Source organism: Gopherus evgoodei, chromosome 12, assembly GCF_007399415.2.
Source record: "Gopherus evgoodei ecotype Sinaloan lineage chromosome 12, rGopEvg1_v1.p, whole genome shotgun sequence".
Classification (NCBI taxonomy): domain Eukaryota; kingdom Metazoa; phylum Chordata; order Testudines; family Testudinidae; genus Gopherus; species Gopherus evgoodei.
The window spans coordinates 9,975,905-9,995,450 of NC_044333.1; the positions used below are offsets into that span (position 1 = coordinate 9,975,905).

A 19,546-nucleotide genomic window follows, 5' to 3' on the forward strand; every position below is an offset into this window, starting at 1 on the left:
TTCTATGATTCTAAGGGAGCATGAGAAAAAGGAAGGAGAATTACTCAACTCCTTTGATCTTGTTTCTCACTGTTAGAATCTTATTTGATATTTGGGTCCTCCCACTCGGGAATGGCTCGTTCGGGAGTTCTGCGGGAATCCAGACCGCCTAGAATCTGGCACCCAGCAAAGGTCACTGCCTTGCTGTAACCTGGGAAAGACCAATACCTGCCTTCGAGTTACAGACCAATTTCACTTCTAAGCGTCTGCTTTGAGATACTTAAGGATCTGATTTTGCAAAGAATTTCATCATCTGCGGAAGGCATGCTGGCACCAGAGCAAAGTGGCTTTTGCTGCGGCCATAGTACATGTGATCGAGTGCTGGCACTTACAACTTTCATCGAAAATGGATTCCAACATAAGCTGAAGGCTGGGTCAGTTTTCCTTAACCTGATCATGCCACATAGAACCATAGATATCAGGGTTGGAAGGGACATCAGGAGATCATCTAGTCCAGCCCCCTAGTCCAACAGGACCAATCTCCAACTAAATCATCCCAGCCAGGTCTTTGTCAAGCCTGAAAAACCTCTAAGGAAGGCGATTCCACCACCTCCCTAGGTAATCCATTCCAGTGCTTCACCACCCTCCTAGTGAAAAAGTTTTTTCTAATATCCAACCTAAACCTCCCACACTGCAACTTGAGACCACTGCTCCTTGTTCTGTCATCTGCTGTAGCACAGAGAATAGTTTAGATCCATCCTGTTTGGAACCCCCTTGAAAGCAGCTATCAAATTCCCCCCCACTCTTCTCTTCTGCAGACGAAACAATCCCAGTTCCCTCAGCCTCTCCTCATAAATCATGTGCTCCAGCCCCCTAATAATTTTTGTTGCCCTCCACTGGACTCTTACCAATTTTTCCACATCCTTCTTGTAGTGTGGGGCCCAAAACTGGATATAGTACTCCAGATGAGGCCTCACCAATCCCGAATAGAGGGGAATGATCATGTCCCTCTATCTGCTGGCAATGACTGTGCACTTGTCCTTGTTGAACCTCATCAGATTTCTTTTGGCCCAATCCCCTAATTTGTCTAGGTCCCCCTGTATCCTATCCCTACTCTCCAGTGTATCTACCACTCCTCCCAGTTTAGTGTCATCTGCAAACTTGCTGAGGGTGCAATCCACACCATTCTCCAGATCATTAATGAAGATACTGAACAAAACCAGCCCCAGGACCGACTCTTGGGGCACTCTGCTTGATACCGGCTGCCAACTAGACATGGAGTCACTGATCACTACTCGTTGAACACGATGATCTAGCCAGCTTTCTTCCACCTTAAAGTCTATTCATCCAGCCCATACTTCTTTAACTTGCTGGCAAGAATACTGTGGAAGACCCACATCATATGGTCTGGTACATGGACCTTTTGGTGAAATTGTTTAGAACCATGCCAAGTTGGTTAATGTATGTGATTGCTCTGTTTTTTCAGAAATTGCAATTTTCGTGTGCATATTGGTGATAGAACAAGTGCTTGGCAGGGTCAACTCCAGGAACCAGCATTCCAAGCAGGTGCTTGAAGCAGCAATCTGCAAGGGGCGGCAGTCCCTGTGTTTTTGCCTCCAAGAAGCGTGCTGAATTGGCACCGCGGACAGCGGGGGCAGTCCATGTGCCATTAGGGTGGCATGCGCATTTCCACAGCAGCGGCAATTCGGCAGCAGCTTCTATGTTCAGCTGTCTGCAGCGGCGCAGATTCTGTCTTCCGGCTGAAGACAGAAGCTGCTGCCGAATTGCCGCTGCCGCAGAAACACTCTTGCCACCCTAAGAGCACATGGACTGCCCATGCCGTCCACAGTGGCAATTCAGCGCGCTGCTTGGGGCGGCAAAAACAGTACAGCCGGCACTGGTGCTTGGAGGCACCAGAAGAATCCATCCCCACCCCCTGCCCCAAGGATGAGTATTATCTCCAATGTTATTCAGCTTATATTCAAATGACCTACTGGGTCTCGCAAGTTTGTTTATGCAGATGACATATGCCTCAGCACTCAGTCACACTCCTCTGACATACTTGAAAGTGTTCTGAATGCAAATATGGTGGCTATGGTCCATTATTGTTGTCAGTGGTGCCTGAAATCAAGTGGAAGTAAGACTGCGTTGAGTGTCTTTCACATACATCACGCACAAGCGGACAGAAAGCTGAACATAGTTCTCAGTGGTCAGTGAATAAAGCATGATTCACACCCAGTTTATCTAGGGATCATACTGGACAGACATCTTACATATTGTGAACATCTAACAAAGACAGCGACTAAGCTCAAAACGTGCAACAACCTGCTTAGAAAACTGTCCAGAACAACATGGGGCACCAACACCCAAATGTTACACACTTCAGCCTCGGCACTCTGTTACTCAGCAGTAGAGTACTGAACTCCAGCGTGGGTTTGCTTGTTTCACACAACGAAGACCAACACACAACTTAATTCCACCATGCATATCATTTTAGGCACACTTAAATCTATTCCTCTACCATGGCTATTGGTTCTCTGCAATATTGCTTCGCCCAGTGTTCACAGAGAGGAAAGTGTAGCAAAGCTCATGACAAAATTGTGTGATATACCACATCTACTGCTAATTAAAGACTTGCTAAATGCATCATATGGTCATCTGCCCTGTTGTCACCCGTTGTGAATAAGTTTATGGGGTGAGGAATTTATGGTAAAGGACATGGTTCGCAGAGAAAATGACAAATAATTATCTTGTCTCAGACCTCACTCAATGTCAACCTGGGTTTGATTTACTGCAAAGGCAATGGAGCCTTCCAAACCAGTTTTGTACCGGACATGGAATTTGTGCTGCAGTGGAATTTCGGTAGTGTTTTAGAGACAGTCCACTATTTCAATGTAGGCAGCCACAAACCATGACATGTAGTGTTGAGGACTGCAAAATGACTCAATTTCCCGGAGATCTTCCTGCCTTGAACATCATCAATAAGAACACTGTGTCTTGGCTTGACTGGATTGCAAATGCCAAATAAATAAATACTGGTGTGAGTGGGGCTCTTGTAGAGGAGAAAAGACACAAAAAGGGGAAGGGGATATAGTATCAAAAACAATAGAAAATTTAACCCAGAAGTTTGTTACTCAAAGCACAGGAAAACGAGTTTCTGAATGACTGTGTCCCCCAAACTGCACTGCTTCCAAAACTTCAAAGAGCTTTTCTTCAAGCATTCTGCACCCAGCAGGTACTCTTGTTTTAATTTGCAACATCTGATATATTGCCAGCATGACGACAGAATGCGCTGGAGAACATCTGACCCTCACAAAGCCAGTTTTCATCTCGGTTGGTGCTAGCATGTGGCATATTTACATTAAACACCATAAACAAGGAAAAAAATAAATCATCTCTTCTATTAATTAAAGACAATCAGGCATGAAATGCTGATGCCCCCACATTTCAACAATGAGTGAGATTGGCTTTAAACTCTTTTATCACAAGGTGTTTGTCACCTTGCTGGAGGCTGCCATTCTGATCTGCCAAACCATCAACATTCTGATTCCCAATATAAGAACCTGTACTCACTAAAAGATGGGACCTGTTGTTTATAGTTAAAGTGCCAATCTATTGTTCAGTTAGAAGGCAAGCACGTATTTGTGTATGGTCACACATGCATCTACTCTGCTCTTTCTCATGCGCCAGTGCAGATCCCAAATTTGGGAATAAACATAAGTTTATGTTGGGCCTAATTTTCAGAGGTGCTAAGGACTGGTAGCTTTCATTCAAGTGAACAGGAGTTGCCAGTACTCTGAAAAGCAGGTGATAGGTGCACATTTATATACCTGTAGTCCTGCAACCAAAAGGGTCAAGAAGTGAAATGTAAACGAGGGAATATTTTAGCCTTTCAACATCCATGAACATTAACTGATTTTCTCCAAGAGACTCAAAGAATTGGAAACTTAGAACAAAATGCTCCCCTCTGGACATCATTGTGCACCTTGACTTAGGTTTCCTGCTCTGCTCTCTCTACATGCCAGTGGAGGTCCATGGACATACAAGAGAAAAATATTGCCCTTCGCAATTGAATAATTTCCTCTTTATTATTTGTTCACACATGTAGAATCCTGGCATTAGAAACCCATTTGGATAGCAGCTCATGGACTAAACTTCACTGGGTGACCAAATATGAAGAGATAACTGTCTGTGTGTGGAGGGATTCATAAGAAATACAAGGACAAATACATCCCTGGAGTACAGAAATGATTTCAGAGGAAGCTGCAGCAGAGATTAAACTGACCCAATGTCCTTTGGCTTTTACGTTTCTTACACTGATTTAGTAGTATGTTCAGAGTGATGATTGGCAGAGGGTATATGCAACTGGACATTTTAATTACTGATACGTTTACTTTGGCATAAATATTGCTCACAAATTAAATGGGGAAAATAAAGCCAGAATTTTAAAACACTATTTTATTAAAGGGCAGTTTTCACTGCTTTAAAACTTGAGCTAAAAGCGGCCTCATTTATAACATTTGAAACAGCATCTCAGTCCTATAAATCTTCAAGAGATAGAAAAAAAAATCTGCCCCACCAACACCTTCTCACCCTGCTGGTTTTCATACATATCGGGAGAAAAGAGCTTCTGATTTCCCCTATACTGTTTCTATGGCAACCTGTTTTGGTTACAGTAAGTAAGCTCATTACTCCATGGAGATGCGTGACATTGACACTCAGGGACTCTCTATGTTAAATTTCAGGCTGTGCTTTAGGGTATTTCTTATATTTGTCTTTACTTATACTTTAAAAAGGAAAACCTGAAACTCTTCTTGTCCTCCATCTTTTACTGTCAGGACAGAGAGCACTACACTGTGCTATGCAGATCATGAAAAACTCCTGCTCAGGATTTGAGTCACTTTTTTATGGCCTGATCCTGCCATGTGCTGAACTGAGTAAGAATTTGCAGGGTGTAGGTACCAATCAGTGCTGCCAACTCACTGGCATGAGTACAATGCCCTTGACCTCTTTTCCTAGACCCCCACTCCGTGACTTATATAGAACCTCAGATAACGGCCTCCTCTGCCATTTTTACATTGGATCATACTTATTAGCACATCAGAAGACCAGAGGTCACGGCAGAGGGAAATAAATTGAAGAGTATGAAATATCCATGCTGTGATTTCTGGGACGAAAAGCAGCCTCACTGGTCTGGTGGTGGGAGGTGGTGACTATGAGCATAGACATTAAGTAGAAGTTTTAGAAGTTAATAAATAATGCTGAGCTGGTAGAGTTACCAGGCAAAATTCAGACAAGAACCTAATGAAGTCAAGCTGAGCCCAGGCAAAGCCGAGAGGCTGCCCAAGAAAGTGGAACTTGCAACCTTCTTCTGCCACCCTCAAAGTGTATGTTATACCCACGTAGGCTCCTAGAGTCCATCCAGATTTACTTAGGGTACATCTGCACTGGAGCTGACATACTGGCTAAAAATACCAACCAGTCCTGTATTCTGGTAAAGTATGTAAGTATGTAACCTGGTGCTCCATAGCATTAGGCCTTGTCTACACTTAAAAAGTTTTCCGGTATAGCTATACCAACCAACCCTCCTAGTGTAGACACAGTTTATACTGGCAAAAAAGTGCTTTTGTCAATTTAGCTTAAACCAGTTCTCCAAGCAAATAAGTTTGCAATGAAACACAGATTATCTAACAATGCACATGAACGGCTGAAGAAATTTCTATTTTTAAGTGAGGGTTGGTGAAACATGCTGAATTGAGTCAAGAGTAGCAAGGTCAGCACTCCCAGAAATTACAGCTCATTAAGTTTTAGAGCAGTTGCAAGTAGTCTTAAATCCAAAACTTTCCAAAACGGATGACGATTCAATATTTGCAAGGGGGCAGGAAAGCAGAGAGGAAGGTAGGATGAGGTTGAGTTTGGAGCTCTGTAGGGGCAGATTTTCGATAGCCCAAAGCCCAGAAACATGCGTGAACCATTGCCCACAGCTGGAATACCAGTTGTTATGCTTATTGCTGAAATCAGCTAAAAGGAGGCCTTTCTGAAACCTTGACACAACTAACAGACCAGGAGGGGAGGGGGAAGGAGAGACCTCAAGGAGCAAACACAACCCTCTGCCCTCCTGAGCTGGGTTGTTTTTCTGAAGCATGTGGTTTTGCAAGATGAAAAGTTTGACAATAATTAACTAAGCTATGTGAAACACAGCTGGTTAAACTGATGGAAACCTCCCTGCCTGACACACTGGAAAGCAACAGGCTGGAAATCTCCATCCTGAACTTGGCTTCTACTCAGCAGTTTTTTTTGATGAGCAAGCTATGTAATACTAACAAATTAGATATAAAGAGAAGAAGAAATCTGAGCTTGGTGGACATTTGAACACTTGGACACTCTCAAGTTTCCCTGCAAACAGAAGGCTGGCCACTGGAAGTCTATGGTTATCCACTCAAGACCTCCTCAAGACCCTGGGTAAATATGAATCTGGGGGTGATTTGGGGTGCTCTACTAACCTGTGCTGGACATGTGTAAGTGCTGGAGACTAAATAAAGTAGAAGCTTTGAGTGAAAGCACTTTTGTTTGCCTGCTTCATCAACTATGTATTGGCCATATGGCCGTCTGCCCTCTGATTTATTTCCTGATGCCTCCTCGCAAAGAGTAAAGTTATCAAGAGTGTTGGGTTCAGCAACATGCCGCTCCTGAGATCTTTTTAAAAATCATTACTTATTTATAAACAGACTGCAAGGGATGCTGTCAAGGTAGATGAGGTCTCAGACATGACCTGCATTTTTATTACATTTATTTGCAAGTGCCATTTAATTCTGTGCTAGCACCTGCTTCAATGCTATTTCTTTTCTTATGGAAGATTAATGCCTGCAGTGCAGTCCTCAGCAGTAGCTATAAGTTTCCAAGCCAATGTGCACAGTCCAGCAACATCAAAACAAGCTATCTTGCACAGCTCAGGGCTTGCATGCACTCCCAATGGCCAGAATTTGGCAGGCGCTTGTGTGGGTGTGGAGGGATCACAGACCCCTCTTCCTTCATTCTTCCCCACAGTACAGGGACCTATCCACTGCAATCTCCTTGCTTTCCTAAGCTCAGGACCTGTCTCTCATACTGAGACACAAAGAGATGGAGTGAGACGGTGAGAACATGCCCAGAGCACCAGTCAGCTATGGAAAGGAAGACGTGCTGGTCTCCCTAGCACACTGGGAAGGATCGCCCTGAGGTCTGAAATGGTGTCTGGCCTCCTGGTGCTGGCCCTCTGCATAGGGCTGAACGTCACAATTTTCACTCTTTGAAGCATATTTCCAATTTATCAAAATTAAAACTTTGTTTCCTACTTCTAGTTTGAGCTTCTAGTTTCACTTTTCTGTTTGTTCTATAATACACTATGAAATAAACAATGTTTAAGAAAGATGGCTACACCAGTTCAAGACACAGAATACATAAACATTCCCCAGCAGCACCATGGTAGTAAAAAAGGCTGGTTAACAAATAAAACAGATTAGTCTATTAGAGCAGCAGTAGGGTGCAGAATGCAGAAGACAAGAAGATATTACCAACCTGATCTGACTGGTTTGCTCATCAATGGCATCAACAGCACTCTCCACAGAGCTCAGCAGAGACTGGATCTGGTTGGCAGTCTCCTTCAATAGGAAACGGGTCACAAACTGGTCCACGTTGCTCCCTCTTTCGTACACCTGAAAAGAAAGGTGCAGAGTTCTGTGGCAAAGTGCCAACAACTTGGGGAAAAAAGCATCCGTAGAAACTGGCCACCAGGAATCCTGCTCCCTTCACTTAGAGTGACCAGATTTCCCAATGTTATAGGAACAGTCCCGATATTCGCAGCTTTGTCTTACAGTCACCTATTACACCTCACCTTCTGTTCTGATTTTTTACACTTGTTATCTGGTCACCCTATTCTCCGTTCTCTAGGCCGCCCTCTCCCACTGGACATAAATGGAATGTATGATCAGTCTCAGCAGTTTCCATCTAAGTGATGGGGCAAATGCTCACACAAGAGTCCACATAATTACACTGTGGCCCTCTCATCTCAGACTCTGGTTATGGCAATTTCTAGACAGAGCTCACTTTGTGCATCTCAAGGTGTGTTGCTGGCTTGCAGAAAATTCATCCCTGTGAATGCTGAGGGCATGCCCAAATGTAATACCACGAAAGGAGAGTTCCCAGTGAAATATTTTGCTATAAGATAGGTTCAATGGAAGCTTCATGACAGGATTATGAGTGTGGTAATTCTATTTGTATAAATGTATCACTCTTGTAACTGAAACTAGAAATATGAAATATAACTCTTAGGGCCTATTGTAATTATGCTAAGTGTGGGCCATTAATGGTGGTTTGGAATCTTGATGGCTCCCATTAACCAGGACAATTGACTGCAGATGGCTTTGTTTTACTTGTAAGTCTTCCTGTATGTGTGTGTGCTGGCAAGTGGGTAATGAAGTCTTACAGTGACATGTGATCGCGTCACCTGAACTGGAATCCATCTTTAACCTGGTGCTTTTCCATTGAGGAGGGGGTGGGAACCCAGAGAGGGACAAAGGCTTCCCGCCTTATGCAAAAGATATATAAGTGGGTGGAACAGAACAGAGGGAGGAGCCATCAGAAATCCCCTAGCTATCATCTGAGCTGGAACAAGGGCTGTACCAGGGGAAAGGATTGTGCCCAGACTAGGAAGGTGTCCAGTCTGTGAAAGAAACTTATCCAAACATCTCTGAGGGTGAGATTTTATCTGTATTCAATTTTATTATTGTACTAGGCTTAGACTTGCGTGTTTGATTTTATTTTACTTGGTAATTCACTTTGTTCTGTTTTTTACTACTTGGAACCACTTAAATCCTACTTTCTGTATTTAATAAAATCACTTTTTACTTATTAATTAACCCAGAGTATGTATTAATACCGGGGGGGGAGGGGGGAAGAACAGCTGTCCATTCCTCTCTATCAGTGTTATAGAGGGCGAACAATTGATGAGTTTACCTTGTATAACCTTTATACAGGGTAAAACGGTTTTATTTGGGGTTTGGACACCATTGGGAGTTGGGCATCTGAGTGTTAAAGACAGGAACACTTCTGTAACCTGCTTTCAGCTAAGTCTGCAGCTTTGGGGCACATGGTTCAGACCCTGGGTCTGTGTTGGAGCAGACCGACATGTCTGGCTGAACAAGCCAGGGTGCTGGAGTCCCAAGCTGGCAGGGAAAGCAGGGGCAGAAGTAGTCTTGGCACATCAGTTGGCAGTTCCCAAGGGGGTTTCTGTGATCCAACCCGTCACAGACACATTAGAAACAAAATATAGGAGGCACGTTTTTACAAGTGACTGTGAAATAAGTATTCCAAAATGAGTCTCTAATGTACACGTAGTGCTAAGGTAATTGCACAGCAAACTTGTTTATCTGAATGCATAAATCACCAGTTGGACACAAATGACTATTTGTGAATGCCAAAAACATTCCATTTGCATGAAAATCATTAGGCTTGCAACTGTGTGGGAGCATTTCTGAAAATCTGGACCACTCAGACATGATCTAGTTTCTGATCTTTTTCTACATGACCCATTGATTTCTCAGCTCCCTGAGGATGACAGCCTGGCATTTCCAAAAACAAAAAAAAGATCAGGCACTTGCATTTTTACTCTTCTTTAAAAGAATTTGTATTTTTGAAGTGAAGAGTTGAAGGACGACTAAGCTTAGCGAGGAGTTTTATGATTCATTAATTTCAAAATCAACTGCACTTTGAAAGTAATTACTTTCCAGGGCTTAAATGTCATTTTTTATTGAGATTTTTATTTTAAGACATTGGCATTTCTGGGTAATGTTATTGACTTGTTAAGATAATTTGAAACACAAGCACAGCATTTGAGTTCAACAACACTGGGACAGACTGGATGAGAACATGTTCGGCAGTAAAAATAATCTCCACCAGGTCAAGTGGTAGGTATTTAAATACCTGATTCAACTGGATGGCTCAGGGGACACTTGAAAGGCTATGGAGTTCTGGGTTGTGAGGCTGTTGGTCTGAAACCAAACCAATGTGAAGGCAGTTTGGTGGTTTCACTTTAGTCCCCTAATCATAAAAACACACCACCACAAGTGGCATCCAGTCTCAGCCAAAGAATCAAGAACTAAATGTACGTGGACATGAGATTGAATTCTCCGCCCATCTACAGGGTAGCCTGGTGCTCGAGAAGATGCATACCATCAGGGCAGGATGGGGAAGCTGAGAATACTCTGCTCCTGACAGTGCTCTGTCAGGGGGACAAAGAGAGGCTATCATCAGTGTGGCTGTCAGGTCAGCACCTTCACCTGCCCTACAGTCACTTATAAAACTGGACAGTTTACATTAGTGCAGTTTGGAAACTAGACACTTTTAAACTACTCAGTATTCTTGGTATCCCCTTCACTGTCATCCTGACTGTGGGTAATCTTAGATCATTACATATGCCCCATTACCATATTATAGGACTGCTTCTGGTCTATCGATCAGCTTTTTCTCCAGCACATATCCTAATGTGCCTACTGTGTGGTAGCTAAGGCTATCTTCCTGGCAAAAAGAGTGTGTTTGTGCACGCATGTGTGTGTGCGTGCACACGCGCACAGTGGGATAACTGAGACTAGGTAAGGTCTATACTCACCGGCTGGAAGTTGACCTTGCCTCGTGAACCTCACAATAGAGCTCCAGTGGCTTGCCTCCATTTGGATTTTACAGTGGGATAGCCAGCTGTCTGGGTAGCAGTACCAGAGCCAGATCCCACAGCCTAGAATGCCCTGCCTTTTAGAGTCCTCTCCTGACCTCCTTCGAGAGCCTGACACAAGATGATGCAGAGGGGTGGAAGATCATCCATGTGATCATTCATCACAAGGAGGACTCCAGCACAGATGAAAGGGAAGAGCATTCCAGAGATGTGGGCTCTTGGCAGAGAGAGCTATGCCTTTTCTCATCTCTAAATGAAGATGTGGAACAGTCACCAGCTCCAGCCCTCCCACCTCCATTGCTGAAACGGGACAAAAGACAATCTCTCATCTGATCTTGTCCCAGGGCTGGGTTCTACTTCAGCAGAGACTACAAATGCCACCAGATTGGCAGGTGGTTAGGTGATGTTCACCAATGACTCGGATAAGACTAATACGCCCCCCACACACACACTCTTTCACTATCTGCTCCCAGTGGGCTTTGAGCCCAGATCTCCTATGAAAAAGTTCTGTGCACTAAGATACTGGTACCATCGACTTATGGTGTGATTCTCAGAAAGGCCAAAACGACTGGATGATCAATTCCCATTTAAGTAAATGGAAACAGTCAGATCCCCCAAGTGGCTATGAAAAATCTTAGCTCTCTTTTTGATCTGTAAAGGTATCAATAAGCACCCATCCCATGCTCTAGCCCCAACCATGCACCAATATAATTCATATAAAATATATTTAGCAGACTAGCTTGTCTTCATTAATAGCAATTCAGTAACTATGAAGGAGTGCAAGAAAATACACCAATTTATAAATTTACTAAATAAAAGCTACCTACATGTCCCTCACTAAGATACCTACCCTAATTTCTAAGGGTCTGATTCAGTTAGCCACCCCCACCCTCTGAGAATTTTAGGTTCTGAGATTTGGAAGCCTTGAATAACTTCTAAATGTCATCCAACTTGAAATAAAACGACAGACATTTCCTTGGGTGCTGCTAACACATTAGAATACCTTCCTTTGGGGATCCTCTCTGATCTCCTCTGATCTCTCTGTCCTTTAAGCTTCTCACCCTTTTATCTGTTGCCCAACTGGGAGTGAAGATGTATTTGAAGCCAACATCACCAAGTGACAAAACTGTTTGCTCTTGACAAGCTTCCAAGATGTTTGTTTTACTAGCAGCATTTTATAATTGAGGTAAAGTTGCCTCAGACATCTGTCCTCCCCTTTCAATCTACTCTCTATTAGGAAATCTTCAAACCTCCAGCCGTGGTTCTTACGCTGGTTACTACTATCCAGTATATTTGATGTACCGTAGAAAAGAGTCATCCCAGGTGTTCCCAAGGTTAAGGTGAATTGGAAGCATCAGAATGTTAATCCTAACCACAGTGACTAAATAACACTGTCTCCAGGCCTTCCTTAATGGATGAAACGTGCAGACCACCCCATCTCCAAATTGATCTCAACTTTGCAGAAATGCACAAAATTTACAGGTGAAATGCAGCATTTGCAGGGACCATTAAAAGGCATTCTTATTTGTATTAGCACCTAAAGGACCAAACCAAGATACAGGCTCCATTGCAATATATATTATACACAGTAAGAAAGAGTCCATACTTCAGAGAGTTTAAAATCAAGAAATGAGTGAAGAGACGAGATCAACACCACCAGAGGGTGGAATTTTCAGAAAGTCTCGAGATCCATAATTGCAGCCAAGTTTTCAGAAGAATTCACCTTCCAGTTTACGCATTTCAGAAAGTGAACAGATTTTTAAAAGAGCTCAGCACAATTCATACTGAATTCTTTTGAAAATCTAGTCATACGTGTCACAATGTGCTGGGTGTTGAGCACCCAAAAAAAACTGTCCTTATTTAGATGCCTAAATGGGAGCTGAGCTTTCCTGAAAATCTGCCCCTAACTGGGGATGCTGAGCATTTGAACATCCAATCCCACAGGATTTGCCTACGGTCATACAGGAAGCCTGTGGCAGAAGCAGATTTCAACTCACATCTCCTGAACCCCAGTCTAATACCTTGACCACAAGACCATTCCCCCTTTCATGCAGCCTTGGCACTAATGAATCATAGCAAGCAAACCTCTGGGTTATCGAACTTCATGTGCAGTATGCAACACAGTATTAAAGAAATCCTGTGAAAGACATTCAAGGTATCCATGAAATAAATACTTTCAGTGGATACTAGCAATAGCCAACATTTTGAAGAGCTGTTGAATTTTAATGAAAAACTTGCAAAGAGGTGAAATTTAAACACAGTTCTGTCTTTTGTATTCCCAATGCTAACTGCAGGAAAGCAGCATCTTTGTCTCTTCAGGTTGTAGCAACCTGCATGGCACTTGTAGGGATGAGCACAGGTTGCAGGAGAGAAGATTTTAGATGAGAACTAAACAGAAGATGAAATTTTTAGGGAACCAAGATTACGTTTTCACACAAATACCTTACACAAATAAAGGAGGAGAAATGCACAGTTCACCATGAAGTTAATTTAAAAAAAAAAGTTTTGCTATTCCTACTGGTTGTACTAACGGTGGCCCCCAACCTTTTTGTAGCCAGTAGCACATCCATGTTTTCAGAAGAGTGTGGCGGGCGCCAACAATTTTTCAAGGCTTATTTTGTATTTGTACATTAAATAATACAAAAAACATCAAATTTACTATTACATAATATATGAATCCATAAGATAAAAAGGGTAATTTTACATGTAAAAGGTATTAGTTAAATTATTTGGCAATTGCTCTTTTTTTATCTACCTGTAAGAAAAATTAAGGAGTTTTTACAAAATAAATATCATAAACAGTTTTCATCTTATTTATTTTAAAAAAGTAAAACATTGCTGAACTGCTGGTCCAAATATATTTATTATTCTTACTTTAACATAGAATGAAGCCTGCAGCCCTGCAGTTCTCTGTCCCCGGCAGGCGCGGGGCCTTGGCTTCTCTTCGACTTAAGCTGCGGCCCCGCACCTGCTGGGGACTGAGAACACCAGCGCCTACAGTCCCAGAGTTTGCTGTCCCCAGCAGGGGTGGGGCTGCAGCTTCACATTGGAGAGAAGCCATGGCCCGGCACCTGCCAGGGACAGAGAACACCGGCTCCCGCAGCCTGCAGCCTCGGAGAAGCCAGAGAGAAGCCGCAGCCCTGCGCCTGCCAGGGACAGAGAACACCGGTGCCTGCAGTCTGCAGCCCCAGAGTTGTCTGTCCCTGGCAGGTGCTGGGCTGCGGCTTCTCTCCCCTGCTGAGCACTGGGAGGGTGCACATAAATGCCCTGGCAGGCGCCATGGCACCCACAGGCACTGCGTTGGGGACCACTGTACTAACACATTTCTTTATTAACAGTAATTACAGCAAATCTAGTCTTGGGAGCAAAATACCTTGAGGCATTATCTGTTTTATACGTTGCTAATCTTAGGGATTTTCTTTTTAAGAAAAGTTTCTTTAGAAAGAAAATTTTTAAAAGTACATTGCTTTCATATGTGGTTTGATTCAAGTCAATGGAAAGACTCACTGTCTTGAATGAGGTTTGGATTATGTAAATAGCGCTTGACGTTTTCAAGCACTAGATTGTTCAGGCTTGTGTCTGATTATTAATTATTTGTATTACAGTAGCATCCAGAGGCACCAGTTGAGATCAGGGCCCCAGTTGTGCTAGGTGTGATACATACACATAAATAAAGGACAGTCCCTGTCCCAAATCTTACAATCTAAATAGACAAAACAGAGAAAGGAATGGGCAAAGTGACTTGCTTGAGGTCACATAGAAGGTCAGTGGCAGAGCCAGGAACAGACCCAATAGGTCCTGATTTCCAGTTCAGTTCTGCTATCTACTAGACCATGCTACCTCTGTAGTAGTTAGGGTTATGTTTGTATTCTGGTTCTTTAGGGAATGTCTGTTTTTGCAGCATTACATTTTGCATTATTTGGAAAGATATTTAAATGCCACCATGATGAATGTGAGAAGAGAGAAAATGCCCAGAAATATTGTGATGGCCTCACTCTTTAAAAAAAATATGTAAAAGCACTAAGGAAATATCTACTTAGTCCTTCCAGAACTCATGTTTGGTACCTTATGTAGTATCAGTACTAGTTCAGTGGTTAGAGCAAAGGGATAAATGAAACTCAGGACTCCTGGCATCTGCTCCTAGCTTTTCCAGTGATTTGCTATATAATGTTGGGTAAATTATTTCAGTTCCCTACTCGTGAAATTGATCATGATAATACTAACAACCTACCCCAAAAGGGTGTTGCAAGATATAATTGTTTAGATCCTTGGATGAACACACTACAGAAATACCAAGCTTTTTTTAATCACTGCATTTACAACGAAAAGACAAACTCTTTGAAAACAGTCATTTTTCTTTACCTATTGAAATGTATGAGTCTAACACACTGCTCGTAAACACAATTTCCACCTCTTCCTGCTTTATTGCGATGGGTAAAACTGACACACTCAACTTGTTTTTAGAGTAAAATGGAATTAACACAATTAACATTGATTTAATGAGATACTACATGTCAAAACCCCTTTAATCCATGTGGGATAGACTCATTACAATAATTTCAATGCAACTGCATGGACTAAATCGGAGTTCATTGGCACATCTCTTGCTCACAACAGATAAGGCATGGAATGGTTTTTCACAGAGAAATGAAAGCATGAAGACACCATGGGTTTTGTCACATTATGTAGGGCTTTTCAGACGTCACTGGTTTGCTATCAATTTGAAGGAGTTGGTTGATGTAATTGAATGTGTCATTTCCAGATGCTGCCAGCTATTTCCCCAGGCACGTATTGACTTTACAAAACAAAAGCAAAGGTGGGAAACTAGGCAGAATGAGATGAGAACTGCATGAGTGTTTGTAACCTGGCACTTGGGCTGGATGTATTCATTAGGTGTTACTGCATTAAAAAATAGTACACTGTCTTGCCATGGGAATTCAATAACTAGTGAAAGACTTGATACAACGTGCTTAGCACCTCCCCGCTGCTACTGTGTATTACGTCGACTAGTGCCCACAAGGTGTTAAACACAATCCAAATAGATAACAATCCTCTCCCCCTATTTCTTCCATGTGGACTGTGAATTTCCACCAAGTTTAAAGAGAGGGAGGATCACAGTGGAAAACTTCAAGGCTGCTGCCTTAAGAAACTTGCAAAGAGACGAGAGTGGCTTATCAAAGAAGCTCTGAATATTTACAGAGGGAGCCCTCTTCTGTTCTGCACATATTGGCTCGGTCACAAACACTCTTTATACAGCAAGTCATTAAAATATGCCAGCTGCCTAGCTGGAATCAGGCTAATTAAAACATACCAAATGCTGGGCTAGATTTGGGGTCCTTCAGCTTGGTGAAACAAAGAAACTGAAACATTTGCCAGGGCAGCCATCTCATCTCCCCCAGAGAAGTTTCCTAGAGCTGATAAATATTTGAGACCAGCAATGATTCTACCCCATGTTCCTTCAACAAAGCCCACTCTGTCTGTGGTTCTAACTTCCCCAGATTCAACCATGAAAGGATGTTCCTCTTATTTGAAAATAAACGTGCTTTGAGATAAGAGATCATCAATCAATGACAAATAGCATCCTGTCTGGGGAAACAGGCTTTCCTGAGAATTATTTCCTGCATTTCCTGACAGAGATACCCACTAAAACTAGGATTTTTCTCTGCATAAGGAAGAACCCCAGTTATTCTCAGATTAGAAATAGGACAGGAAAAGCTTGACTTTTAAAGGTAGTCTCTGAAAATATAAAGCAGACACTCTAGCAAAAAATATAAAACATTCCATTGCTCTTTGGTTCAAGAAAAATTCTAACTCTGTGCTTTCAATAAGAGTTGGATTGTTCTCAGACAAACAGGAGCATGAACCCTTTAAGGTAAGTTATTCTGCTGTTAAAAAGGCTTGATCTTGCACCGTTAAAGAGAGCTTGTCCATTGACTTGAATGTAGTAGAATCCATCCCTAAATGAACAAGATGCTTTTCCCACACTGAGGACAGAGATTTATAAGATCTTCACACCACAATATCCCCTGCATTTCAGGAAATATGCTTCTGTTTAAAGCACTGGACAGTTTTCCCATTTCCTGCCAAATCACCAATATGACTTTAGACCTTGCAGGGGGACTGTGCCAAAGAGCTGTATATTTAGGGTCAGATATGCAAAATGTTTAGGTTGCAAATAACCATGGGGCCTGATTCCCCTCTCCCTTACATCAGTTTTAATCTGGTATAATTCCATTGACATCAATGAATCAGTGCAATAATCTTGCATTTATTTTGCATGTATTGTTAACACAATTGCATATGAAAATTGCATGCCCAAATAGCATGCATTTGATGCAAAAATGCACGTACCTATGCATAACTAGTTATTCAGGCAAAACGATTGTGTATTTGTGTGCCTAAAGTTTTAAAAAATTAGAAACGATGTGGGTCATGCACTCCTTGTGCAGTGCCATTTGGCAGATACTTGTAAATCTCAGTGATAAGAAGACCACACAAAAGACAGGATAAATTGCGTTTAAGAATCTTCCTGATCTTCATGTTTTCTAGCTAGTGTTAGCAATATTTTAGCAGTGCTTGATTATAGACATCATAACAGGTCACTGTCTAGTGTACTGTCTTCAGAATACTCAGCCATAATGGAATCAATACCAAGAATGTTGTTTGGCACTACAGAAGAAAATGGCAAAAGGTAATCTGGAAGATAATTTGAAACATTAATAGGGTAGAGTATTTGAAACCCACAGCTAACTGTGCTGTACAGTACCTTGTAGTGTTGTGCATGGAGGTACAGAGGCTCCCCTGTATGGCCAGATAACCCACTGTCATCTCCACAGTTCCCCACAAAGTGCCTTGAATGATGTAGAGGTCCTTACGGGGGCTTTTCCATGCATCTAGGTAAGTTTCACCCAATACTATTAATAAACTAAAAACAGCATTGCCAGAAAGATACTCATCTGCCCTCATTACTCCTTCACCGTCTAGTAACAAGACTTAAATTGCTTCATACAATTGAGTCAAAGAAGCTGATCAATAATACACTAGTACAGAGAAGGCAATAATGTCCCATATGTTAAAAAGCCTTGTGTGAATGGAAGCAGAACACTCAAGTGCCCACAAGATACACAGGGTTAGTTGAATACTGTAATCCCTGCAGACAAACACACAAAGAGATTTGGGCTGACTAACAGTTTAATGGGACAAAAACAACAAGAAGGAGTTGTTTTTGTGGATACAGTCTAACACGGCTACCCCGATACTTGAGTTTAATAGGACCTTAGTGCCTTTGCACTATTTCTGTCAATGCAAGAACAGGCTAAAAATTAGTGTCCATCTCAGTGAGCTCTGCCTTCCATTACCATGTCACTCTCCAAGGCTTGAGAAAAAGACAGGAGCTCCTATTTACACATCATCAGTTTGCAGGGTTCCAGAGATGGCTTCAGTTCACCACCCAACGGATCTTTAGTTTGCTCTTCTCAACTTTTTCCATTGTCCTGCCATTAGGAGCTCAGTTCTGCAAGGTGCTGAGCATCTTCAAATGCCACTGACATTACTGGGGGTCAACGGTGCTCAGAATGTGCAGAGAATGTTCAGCCTCTGGCAGTATTGGTCTCTATATTAAACTGTGCCAATCGGGCCCCAATGTAGTAGACATGGTGTAGACGTCATTTTAAAAATGTGGATGTCAGAAAAGATGTATATTTTGTTGGTTTTGTGCAGAGATAGGCCTAGGGCACAAAGTTCAGATCCTGATCTGAACTTTTCCAACATCTGAGGGTATTCATTTCAGACCCATCTCTAGCTGAGGCTAATGCATGTGCAACAATGGCAATTTAAACCAAACACTACTAAGCAGCAGCAAAGAGTCCTGTGGCACCTTATAGACTAACAGACGTATTGGAGTATGGGTGAATACCCACTTCATCGGATGCATGTAGTGGAAATATTTATACTTGCCTCTGGAAATTTCCACTACCTGCATCTGATGAAGTGGGTATTCACCCACAAAAGCTCATGCTCCAATACGTCTGTTAGTCTATAAGGTGCCACAGGATTCTTTGCTGCTTTTACAGATCCAGACTAACATGGCTACCCCTCTGATACTACTAAGGAGGTGGATTTTAATCCTCAATAGTAGTTGTTCGAAACAATCCAATCTACGAACATATATACTATCCATCTAGAGTGTATTGAATGAGTCCATGATCAGAGCTCTTAGCATTCATTGGTTAGATTCTCATTAAAGGACCAAGGACAAGCCCAACATATCTCCATTCATTTCTTCACAGGATACCTGCCACATCTCTTAAGAGTCACATTATGCAAGCAGCATGAGGCTCACATTTATTGCGCTCAATCAAGGTCTTCTGCTTTCAATAACCAGCAGTTCTCCTTTATTGCTAGGTACAGATTTCAGCTGCTGTACCTCACATTGCAGTTGACCACAAGCACAAGGGAAGTATTACAGACGGGAAGTCCAGTGAGCGGAGTGGGCTAAAGTGGACCTTAAGCTGGACAATATGGTTGACTGGATAGGCACCTGTCCTTATCCAACTATTCTTACTCCTACTAAGCTCAACACTGAACTGGGAAAGTCACAAGGGATGAATCAGGAAGCTTTTGAGGTGTGTTGTCTATATGTATCTTTTTAAAGCTTCTGTTGGTTGGGGTGCTGCATGAGGTGCACAGGATTTTCCAAACACCACATGAATCCTGGCTAGCAGACCATATATCTCACATGCACATATCTTGCAAGCAGCCATGAGCCATGCACAAGCTGATGTGAGGGCTATGTGTTTGATGTTACTTACATCTCTTCACATAACCTTTGGTGCCGGTTTCCTGACAGGCACAGTTCATCAG

General features: G+C 42.4%; 1 protein-coding gene across 1 annotated transcript in view; it reads right to left on the reverse strand.

Moving 5' to 3' along the window:
• NECAB2 (N-terminal EF-hand calcium binding protein 2) overlaps positions 1 to 19,546 on the reverse strand; it is a 295,013-nt gene that overhangs the window by 59,981 nt on the left and 215,486 nt on the right. Inside the window, exon 6 of the mRNA XM_030582141.1 lies at positions 7,537 to 7,673. Within this exon, the coding sequence (XP_030438001.1) occupies positions 7,537 to 7,673 (137 nt within the window). The remainder of the gene's footprint in view (positions 1 to 7,536; positions 7,674 to 19,546) is intronic.